This window comes from Chrysemys picta, chromosome 17, assembly GCF_011386835.1.
Source record: "Chrysemys picta bellii isolate R12L10 chromosome 17, ASM1138683v2, whole genome shotgun sequence".
Classification (NCBI taxonomy): Eukaryota; Metazoa; Chordata; order Testudines; family Emydidae; genus Chrysemys; species Chrysemys picta.
This window is the reverse complement of record NC_088807.1, coordinates 25,565,992-25,576,088: the sequence shown is the minus strand read 5'-3', so window position 1 is coordinate 25,576,088 and position 10,097 is coordinate 25,565,992. Positions and strand designations below refer to the sequence as shown.

General features: G+C 65.2%; 2 protein-coding genes and 1 long non-coding RNA gene across 6 annotated transcripts; 2 read left to right on the top strand and 1 right to left on the bottom strand.

Moving 5' to 3' along the window:
- Window positions 1-314: 314 nt before the first annotated feature.
- Window positions 315-3,896, top strand: LOC101954040 (Golgi-associated RAB2 interactor protein 6-like). Of its 2 annotated transcripts, XM_024112208.3 has the most exons (6): window positions 315-801; window positions 928-1,109; window positions 1,547-1,811; window positions 2,681-2,979; window positions 3,245-3,297; window positions 3,672-3,896. In XM_024112208.3, the coding sequence occupies exons 1-6, from the start codon at window positions 646-648 to the stop codon at window positions 3,761-3,763; spliced, it is 1,047 nt and encodes a 348-aa protein (XP_023967976.1). In that variant the 5' UTR covers window positions 315-645; the 3' UTR covers window positions 3,764-3,896. The 2 variants fall into 2 exon arrangements, with proteins under 2 accessions (XP_023967976.1, XP_065427300.1); XM_065571228.1 differs by having other exon boundaries at window positions 315-1,109.
- Window positions 3,897-4,035: 139 nt separating this feature from the next.
- Window positions 4,036-7,154, top strand: APEX2 (apurinic/apyrimidinic endodeoxyribonuclease 2). 3 transcript variants are annotated; one of them, XM_065571214.1, is made up of 6 exons: window positions 4,036-4,085; window positions 4,627-4,710; window positions 4,837-5,023; window positions 5,217-5,363; window positions 5,667-5,736; window positions 5,905-7,154. In XM_065571214.1, exons 2-6 carry the CDS (start codon window positions 4,653-4,655, stop codon window positions 6,817-6,819), a joined length of 1,377 nt encoding a protein of 458 aa, XP_065427286.1. In that variant the 5' UTR covers window positions 4,036-4,085; window positions 4,627-4,652; the 3' UTR covers window positions 6,820-7,154. The 3 variants fall into 3 exon arrangements, with proteins under 3 accessions (XP_065427286.1, XP_005282431.1, XP_042701719.1); XM_005282374.3 differs by lacking the exon at window positions 4,036-4,085 and adding an exon at window positions 4,092-4,239; XM_042845785.2 differs by lacking the exons at window positions 4,036-4,085; window positions 4,627-4,710 and adding an exon at window positions 4,092-4,239.
- On the bottom strand, window positions 6,898-9,742 carry LOC135976279 (uncharacterized). The gene is made up of 2 exons (XR_010593438.1): window positions 9,422-9,742; window positions 6,898-8,523 (listed from the first exon to the last, which is right to left on the bottom strand). It is a non-coding gene; the product is annotated as an uncharacterized LOC135976279 (long non-coding RNA).
- Window positions 9,743-10,097: the final 355 nt, after the last annotated feature.

Here is a 10,097-nt window from a genome sequence, read left to right as displayed (position 1 = left end):
GGGCCAGTGGGAGCTGGAGACCGCCCCCTATAGGGGCAGCAGAGGTGAGCTGCAGCCCCATATGGGGGGGTGAAGCGAGCCCCTCCCCTTCCTCTAAAATGGCTACTACAGAGACACCCCCACCCCCACCCCAAAGGAGCAGAGGGGCTGGTCCCTCCCCTGCTGGAGAACTGCCCCCAATAGGGGGCGGGGCATGGAACTAGGGGGTGGAGCTTGGAGCTCGGGAGGCGGGGCTGGAGAGCAGAATGGAGCTGGGGGCGGGACTATGGGAAAGCCCGGAGCTGGGGGAGGGGTACAGAGCGGGGGGGGGGGGACATAAGGGAGGGGTCTGAAGATTGCTGGGAAATTTCCCACTGCTACAACCCTCCCACCCCCCAAAAATGGTTGGTTGCAATACGCCCACCAGTCCCACTACCACAATGGCGGGGGGGGGGGGAGGCACCTGGGGTGCAGGACCAGCAGGCCTGGGGTGGGGGTCTCAGCTTACACGCAAAGGGCCCGACACACACTAGGCTGCGAACAGAACCCAGGCGTCCTGGCTCCCAGCCCTGACTGCTCTAACCACTAGACCCCACTCCCCTCCCAGAGCCGGGGAGAGAACCCAGGCGTCCGGGCTCCCTCCCCCCGCTCTAGGCTGGTGGGAAGATGCACCAGGAGTTCATGCTGCCGTATTACACGGCGGATTGCGACCAGGCGCGGGGGCTAATGAACACGGCCATGGGGCCACTGCAGCGCCAGCTCCGGGCCGGCGAGTACGAGATCTTCCAGTACGCCCCCATATTCGAGAGCGACTTCATACAGGTACCAGGGGTGGGGGGCTGGGGGCGGGGCTATAGGGGAAGGGCAGGGCTCTGGGGCAGCGAACAGCTGGGGCCAAGTGGCTGTGGGGGGGAGGCACTAACCTGCCCCTCTCTACCCCACCTGCAGATCAGCAAGCGCGGGGAGGTGGTGGACGTGCACAATCGTGTCCGAGTGGTCACAGTGGGTGTGGCCTGCACCAGCCCCACCCTCCTGGTGCCCAACGTGCTGCTGCTGGCCCGGCCCGTGGTCCCCTCTGAGGACAGCCGGGGCCGCAGGGGCCCCCCTGCCAAGGCACTAGAGCTCACCAGGTGAGATACGCCCCCCCCCGCCATGAATGGTGCCCCTCACTCCCGACCCGCAGCCCCCGCTAGCCCTGCCCTGCCCCCCCGCCCCTCACTCCCAACCCGCAGCCCTGGGCTATCCCCCCCCAGCCCTGCCGGTGCCCCTCACTCCTGACCCGCAACCCCCGCTAGCCCTGCCCTGCCCTGCTGGTGCTCCTCACTCCCGACCCGCAGCCCCTGCCCCCCCAGCCCTACCGGTGCCCCTCACTCCCGACCCGCAGCCCTGGGCTTCCCCCCTCCGAGCCCTGCCGGTGCCCCTCACTCCTGACCTGCAGCCCCTGCTAGCCCAGCCCTGCCCCCCCAGCCCTGCCGGTGCCCCTCACTCCCGACCCGCAGCCCCTGCCCCCCCAGCCCTGCTAGCCCAGGCCTAGGCTCCCGACCCGCGGGCTCTGCTGTCCCTGCAGGCTGCTCCCGCTGCGGTTTGTGAAGATCTCGGTGCACGACGGCGAGATGCTGCAGCTGCGGCTGAAGCTGGCCAGCGGCCGCTCGTTCTACCTGCAGCTCTGCCCCCAGGGCGACGCCCAGGCCGAGCTCTTCGCCATGTGGGTGCAGCTCATCCACCTCCTCCGGCCGCCCGCAGAGGGGAGCCCCGGGGGACAGGCCCTGCCCGGAGACCCCGGGGCTTTCGGGGAGCCCCTGTTCCGAGGCATCAGCCAGGACACCACCGGGGTGAGGCATCACCAGCTGCTCCCCTCCACGCAGGGGGCTGGTGGTTAGAGCAGGGGGGGCTGGGAGCCCGGATGCCTGGGTTCTCTCCCCGGCTCTGGGAGAGGAGTGGGGGCTGGTGGTTAGAGCAGGGGGGGCTGGGAGCCTGGATGCCTGGGTTCTCTCCCCGGCTCTGGGAGGGGAGTGGGGGCTGGTGGTTAGAGCAGGGGGGGCTGGGAGCCCGGATGCCTGGGTTCTCTCCCCGGCTCTGGGAGGGGAGTGGGGGCTGGTGGTTAGAGCAGGGGGGGCTGGGAGCCCGGACGCCTGGGTTCTCTCCCCGGCTCTGGGAGGGGAGTGGGGGCTGGTGGTTAGAGCAGGGGGGGCTGGGAGCCCGGACTCCTGGGTTCTCTCCCCGGCTCTGGGAGGGGAGTGGGGGCTGGTGGTTAGAGCAGGGGGGGCTGGGAGCCCGGATGCCTGGGTTCTCTCCCCGGCTCTGGGAGGGGAGTGGGGGCTAGTGGTTAGAGCAGGGGGGGCTGGGATCCCGGATGCCTGGGTTCTCTCCCCGGCTCTGGGAGGGGAGTGGGGGCTAGTGGTTAGAGCAGGGGGGGCTGGGAGCCCGGATGCCTGGGTTCTCTCCCCGGCTCTGGGAGGGGAGTGGGGGCTAGTGGTTAGAGCAGGGGGGGCTGGGAGCCCGGATGCCTGGGTTCTCTCCCCGGCTCTGGGAGGGGAGTGGGGGCTAGTGGTTAGAGCAGGGGGGGCTGGGAGCCCGGATGCCTGGGTTCTCTCCCCGGCTCTGGGAGGGGAGTGGGGGCTAGTGGTTAGAGCAGGGGGGGGCACTGGAAGCCAGGACTCCTGGGTTCTCTAGCTATAACCCATCCCGTTGTCCTCCCCAGAGCCTGGAATCGCTGGCCCTCGAGGAAGGGGGCCCGGATGCCTTGAGTGTCTGCAGTTACCGGACCCCCAGCCCGTCCCGGGATGACCCAGAGAGCTCGCGCAGCCGCACTCCCCCCAGCCTCAGCCCCTCACTGCCCCGTGAGCCGCCCAGCGTGGGGAGGGGGTCGCAGCAGGGCGGGGAGCGCAGGAGCCAGGCTGGGTCGCCAGGGGGGTCACCAGCCCCCCAGGAGAGGAGCCCGGGCAGCCTGCAGGGGAGCCCGGGGAGCAGCCCCTCGAGCAAGAAGAAAGAATCCAGCAGGTGATGCGGGGGGGAGGACCCAGGAAATTGGGATCCGGGGGGTTGGGAGCAATGGGAGGTGTCGGGCGTATGGAGCCATGAGGGTCGGGGGAGGTTTGGGGGTAGGGAGGTCGGGGGGGAGATGGGGGGATGGAGGGCCTGGGAGGTGGGGGGAGGCATGGGGGGGGGATGGAGGGCCGGGGAGGTGGGGGGATGGAGGGCCTGGGAGGTGGCGGGAGGGTGGGGGGAGGCATGGGGGGATCCCAGCATCTCGTTTCGTTTCCAGGCGGGCAGATCAAGGACGGGGAGCCACGCGGAGCAAATCATCGCAGAGCCGGGGTAGGTAGGAGCCCGACACGGCCTGGGGGAGGGAGCCCCCCCACGTGACAGCCCCCTAGCCCAGCCCTGCCCCACTGCATCCTCCCGGCCAGCCCCTGCGGCCCGACCCCAGTGCGCTCCCTCTGGGGCCTAGGGTGGCCAACGTCCTAATTGCACAAAACCAAACACCCTTGCCCCGCCCCCTGCCCCGCCCCTTCTCGAGGCCCCGCCCCCATTCACTCCAGCTCCCTCCGTCTGTCACTCGCTCGCTGTCACCGGGCCGGGGGGACTGGGGGGGTTCGGGCTCCGGGAGGGACCTGCGGCGCGGCGTCGGGCCCTGGCAGGCCGTCCGCCCCCAGCCTGACCCCGGCCCCGTTCTCTGCCCCCGGCCGCAGGCAGGAAGCCCAGCCGGATCCTGTCGCTGGTGAAGTCTCTGTCCCGCCTCAGCCTGAGCCGCCCCCCCAAGGACAAGAAGAAGAGGCGCTGACGGCTGCCGGGGGAGGAGCCAGTAGAGAAGGGGGAGGAGCCAGTAGAGAAGGGGGAGGGGCATGGTGAAGAAAGGGGCGGAGCCTCCTGGGGCAATTGGGGGAGGAGCCTGCCTGAGAGCCCAATAAAGTCTCAGTTACCAGCAAGGGGCGTGGCTAAACAGGGGGCGTAGCCAAATGGGGGCGGGGCTCTGGCAGCAGGCACCCGAGGGGGTGTGTCCATGCGATGGGGCGGGGCCAAGGCTCGGAAGCGGGAGCGCTGAGAGTGTCTGGTCTCCTTCCGGTCCCCCGACCATCACTTCCGGTGCGAGGGGCGGAAGTGCAGTGAGTTCAGGGGGTTGCGGGGCGGAAGTGACGCGGCCGGCGGGGATGCGGCTGCTGAGCTGGAACGTGGCCGGGCTCCGGGCCGGGCCGGGCCCCGCGGGGCTCGGGGCGCTGGGCGGGGACGTGATCTGCCTGCAGGAGACCCGCGTCACGCGTGAGCGGGGTCAGGGGTCACAGGGAGGCCGGGGTCAGGGGTTACAGGGGCGGAGCTAAGGGACAGGAGCAGGGCAAGGGTCACAGAGAGGGGGTCAGGGGTCACAGGGGCGGAGCCAGGGGAAGGGAGCAGGATCAGGGGTCCAAGGACAGGGCTTGGGGCGGGAGGTGCAGTGGGGAAAGGGTCAAAGGGCAGGGGTCACAGGGCATGGCTGGGGAAGTAGTGATGGGGTCAGAGGTCAATGAGCTGCGGGGCGGGGGTTGGTTAGAGCAGGGGGGGGGTCAGGGATCAAAGGGCCCCACGCACAAGGGGGCCCCACCTGCCCCCAGAGCGATGGGGGAGGGGGGCAGAGCCCAGCCTGACCCCGCGGTGACCCCGTGTCCCCAGGGGACCTGCTGGAGGAGCCGCTGGCCATGGTGGATGGCTACAACTCCTACTTCAGCTTCTGCCGCACCCGGAGCGGCTACTCAGGTAACCGGGGCGGCTCTGGGACCCAGGCGTCCGGGCTCCCCACTGCTCCAACCACCAGCCCCCCACTCTCCTCCCAGAGCTGGGGCTGGCACCGGACTCCTGGGTTCTCTCTCTCCCCCCAACCAGGTGTGGCGACCTTCTGCAAGGACAGTGCCACCCCGCTGGCGGCGGAGGAGGGGCTCTCCGGGCTCCTGGCCCGGCCCGGGGAGGGTGGCGCCGTGGGCTGTTACGGAGACCTAGGGGCCTTCACGCACCAGGAACTGAAGGCGCTGGACAGTGAGGGGCGTGCGGTGATCACCCACCACCGCATACGGTGAGGGGCGCGGGGGGGAGGGGGCCTTGTCCCCAAGGATCGTGGGGCGAGGAGCCGTGGGCCAGGTGCCCACAGAGTGCTGGGTTGGGGGGCAGGGAGCCAGGTGTGGGAGGATGGTTGTTGGCAAGTGCCGGGGGGGGGGGGCAGATGCCAGCCTGACACACACTGCGTTTTCTGCCTTCTCCCCCCGCAGGACGTCGGCAGAGCAGGAGACCACCCTGACGGTGATCAATGTGTACTGCCCCCGGGCCGATCCCCAGCGCCCCGAGCGCGCTGCCTACCAGGCATCTTTCTACCGGCTGCTGCAGGGCCGGGCCGAGGCGCTGCTGAGAGACGGTGGGTACGTACCCTGCTCCTCTCCCCCAACATGGGCCAAGGCGCTGCTGAGAGACGGGGTTCGCATCCCCTCAATCTCCCCTGACCCCATCAACCCAAACACCTCTTGAAGCCAGAGGGTCCAGGCCGCCCCACCATCTCCCTGTGACCCCCCCCACCCAATAGCCCCACCCAGGTCTTGTCTCTCCATCACCCCCCTTCAGGGCCCCTCCTGGGACTAGAGACCTCCTCCCTCCCCCCCCCCCACTGTCTGGGCTCATCCCTCCAGACTCCTGACCCCCCCCCCGCCCCATTTTTTGTCTTCCAGCCACGTCGTGATCTTGGGGGACATCAACACATCGCATCGGCCCATTGACCACTGTGAGCCAGGGGACCCGGTTAGTGCCCGGGGGGGGTCCCCTCTCTAATCTGGGGGGTTGGTGGGGAGCCAGGACGCCTGAGTTCTGTCCCCAGCTCAGGGAGGGGAGTGGGGTGTAGTGGTTAGGAGGGGGAGCAGGGAGCCAGGACTCCTGGGTTCTCCCAGATGCTGACTCTCCCTTCCGCAGGAGGTGTTCCGGGAGCACCCAGGCCGGCGCTGGCTGGACGGGTTCCTGTGGGCGCCAGACGGGCAGGGGCTCTTCGTCGACACCTTCCGCCTCCTGCACCCCAGCCAGCCCTACGCCTTCACCTGCTGGCGCATCGACACCGGCGCCCGGCTCACCAACCACGGCACACGGATAGACTACGTCCTGGCTGACCGGGCCCTGGCGCTGGCCGAGCTGCGGGATGCCCGCGTCCTGCCCGAGGTGCCCGGCTCTGACCACTGCCCCGTGTTGGCTGAGCTGGCGGCCACCTTTCTGCCAGCGCCCCGCTGCCCCCCGCTCTGCACCCGCCACATGCCCGAATTCGCCGGCACCCAGCAGAAGCTCAGCCGGTTCCTGGTCCGGGTGGAGCGGGGAGCGGAGGCCGCAGGAGGCCGGGGGACGTGTCGAGGGGCGGGGCCGGGGTGCTCTGCACGGAGGGGGAGACGCCCGCCCAGGGGGCAAACGGACCTGCTGCGCTATTTCAGAGCCGCACAGAGCCAGCTGGGGACAGGCACGGCCCAGAATGCACCGGGGCAGGGCGGACAAGAGTCGGACCAGAATGCCTCAGGGCACGGGAAACAGGAACCGGCCCAGGATATACTGGGGCAGGTCGGACAACAGGAGCCCTGCAATGGCATGGTGCCCAGGGAGCTGACAATGGGGCAGGCAGCAGGCACCGAGCCCAGCAGCACGGCCCGCTGGCGCGCGGTGCTGCCTGGCCCGGCTCCTCCGCCCTGCTGCCCAGCCCACGGGGAGCCCTGCGCCCTCCGAACCGTCCGCAAACCCGGCCCCAACCGCGGGCGGCGTTTCTATGTCTGTGCCCGGCCCCCAGGGCGCCCCAACGACCCCCGTGCCCGCTGCGACTTCTTCCGCTGGGCCGGCAAGGGGCGCTCGTGAGCGGGAGGCACGGGCTGGAGCAGCTCCTTCGGGAGGTTCACTCCCTGGCTCCTGTATGGGGGGCGCGGAGGAGGAAGAATCCCCCTCCCAGTGCCATGCATAGGAAACTGGGAGCCTGGGCTCCCTTCCTAGCTCTGGTGGTTAGAGCCAGGACTCCTGGGTTCACCACCGCCTTATGGTTTAAACCCACCAAGGTGCCTGCTGTTGGTGCAGGGCATTGTGGTCCTGTTCCCCCTTCCTCACCCCGTAAACCCTTCAATTCTATTTGTAACTCTTTGGGTTTTGTATGAAAGAGAAAACTCCATCTATTTTTATAAATAAAGATGCTGAAAGACTCTGGCTTGGTGTCATTGTTTGGGGGGGGGGGGAATAGGGAGCCACCTTTCTTAATGTGGTCCTTGAATGCTAAGTGGGGAGGTTGGCTGGGAAGTCAGGGGAGTGCGGCTAGGATGGGATGGTTTGCATTGGGGGATTGGACTTGAGGGAAGACACCAGAGCATGTAACATGAGAATCCAGGAAGGGGTTAGAGGCCAGGTGACACCTTTGCCTGGGAACTGAACAAAGGCTGTGGGAGGGGGTCACTGAAGGGAGAGAGTTTCAGGGGCTGGCTGGTGATATGGCTGGGAGGCAGACAGGGCTCTGACCTCCCAAGGGGGCTGTGGTGTCCCTGGAACCCCAAGATGGACCTAATTGGGGGGGGGGGGGAGAGAGGAATCCTGTTGTCTGTATTCAGGGGCCGATGAGCGAATACTGAGGGCAGGGGATGAGCCCAAACTATAATAGTCCACGAAAGCTTATGCTCTAATAAATTTGTTAGTCTCTAAGGTGCCACAAGTCCTCCTGTTCTTCTTTTTCCAAACTATAAGGCCAGTTGGTTGACAACTGGGAGAGTAAGAGTACCCAAGCAAACACCCCCCCCCCCCTTTACCCAGCATAGAGCCAATTATATGTTTGTCAGGGAGCACACACATTGGTTCTATAGTCAAGGTTATGATTATGTAGCCTGCTTGATGGCCCATTAGCTACACAATTGACCCATGGAGAGAATTCAGATATGCCTTGTAACTCAGCAAAGTATGTACACCTGGAAAAGACTATATAAGGCTAATGCCTCATCTCCATTTTGTCTTCATGGTGGTAATATTGGAAAACTGGAGTGCCTAAGGAGATTGCTTGTGAGACTTGCCTTAGAGGTGGAAAAACCCCAGCCTTGGGCTGTAAATGGGTTAAAACTCTGAGCAGTTGTCTGGGCGTAAGCAAATGTACCCCAAGTGTGTTCCGAATCAGAGTGTGAATGTTTAGCCAGAATCCACCTTGAATGGAATGGGGCTAGGCATGTCAGAAGTGAATCTGGCGTTAAATCAAGAGCAGCAAAATCTTATTGGGCAGGAAAATGTTCCTTTAGAGCAAGCCCTAGGTGAAGAGGGTAAGGGCGAAATTTCTGTGAGGGGTGAATTGCTGCTTAGAAAAGCTCCTAGAGAAAGGAATCCTCATGGTACTCGGTGCAAGCAGTTCCCTGCAACTGAAGGGTGTGAGAGTAATTTAATCAAAGAAGTTTCAGTTCCTAACCAAGTGGCCAACTTGTTGGCAAGACAATGGTGTTGGAACAGGAATGTCTCCTTTCTGGTTCTTTAAGTGTGCAGTCTGTGCATCTCAAAGCAGAACAGTTTTAGATAGTCAGCCAGTGAAATCAGGGTTTGATCCTGCAGGACAAGGGGGAAAGAGAAAACTGAAATGCCCAAACTCCAATGGTATTGTTGCTATTACCAAGAACTGTAATAATCTGGGACCATATAAATCATTGTTGCAACCAAGGTCCTGTAGTGGCACCAAATCTTGTATAAGGGGGGGGGTGGGGGTGGTCTAAGACAAGGTTATGGTTTACTGGTTAGGATTATGCTGTCTATATGTGTATCAATTTTTAGCTCTGCCTAGCCTGCTTGATGGCCCATTAAGGACCGTCAGCTATACAATGGACCCATTGAGAGAAGGCAGATAGACTCAGCAAAGTATGTATAAGGCTAATGCCTCCTAGTCTGGCTGGTTTGGTGCCTTAGAGGTGGAAAAAACCCCAGCCTTGGGCTGTAACTGCCCTGTTGGAGCAATTTGTCCTGAGTTGGTGCTCTCAGTTGGGTTCTGCCAGAACCGCATCGTCACCCCCCCCAAGATTGAAGCGCACTCTCACTCTAGGGGGTGGATAAAGAACATGGCCATTCCTGATCCACTGATCTCTCAGGTCCATCCCCCCGTATCTATCAACAGGGCCCCCCCGAGGGAGTGACCCGAACAGGGGATTTCTCTCTAAACCTGCTGCCCATTGATTCCATGTAGGGGTAACCCCCCCATCATTTGTCTAGTGCCGGGCGATAGTTTATTGTTTTGAGATAAGACCCCCCCCCCGGTTGACCGCCTCTGCATGGCCGCGGCTCACTTTACATTGGGCCCCGTCCCGCTTCTCCCAGGGGACACGGACACTAGCGCTGCCCGGGTGTGTCCCTGCCGGGCTCAGCCCCGTGGGAAGCGCCCGCAGCCGGGGAGCCCAGCCCCGGTCTCGCTTTATTGCCCCGCAGGTGCTCGGCGAGTTCCGCTCCTCGGACTCACCCCCGCGGAGAGACACGTGTGTCCCGTCCGGTCGGGTCCGGTCCGGCCGCCAGCAGATGCCCGGAGCCGGGTCCCAGCCAGACCGGACGCCGGGGTCCCTTCGCCCGGCACCGCCCCGCCCCGCCGCTCCCTCCGGTTCCCTGCTCCGGATGCAGCAGCAGCCGCCGCTCCCCGCGCGGGGGCCGCGCCCGGTTTTATACCCGGCCGCGCCACGGGCCGGCCAATGGGGTGGCCGGACCAGCCGCGCATGCGCCCGTCTGCGAGAGCGGCCGCCAGGTGGCGTCAGGGGGCGGGGCCTATAAAAGGCCCCGCCCCCCCAGCTGCAGAAACCTCGACTTCCTGCCCCCCCAAACCCCAACCCCCCTTCACCTGGAACCCCCCCCCCCAAGCCTCTGTGCATCCAGCTGCCCCCACACCTAGACACCCTCCCCCCCAGCTCCCCACTGGGCCCCTCCACACTTGGATCCTGCCTGGCGCCAAGGGGCAGTGCCCGACAGTGTTTCTGGGGCTGGGTGGGGGCAGCCCCACCACCGAGTCTGGGGGCAGAGGGTGATCTCCCACCTTGGTGCAGGTTGGGGGGGGGGGCGCAGTGCTCCCCCTGGCCAGGCTGGGGCCTCTGCCTGTGTTTGCTCGACAAATAAAACTGGCCGGATGTTGGGCGCAGAATTTGTAATGT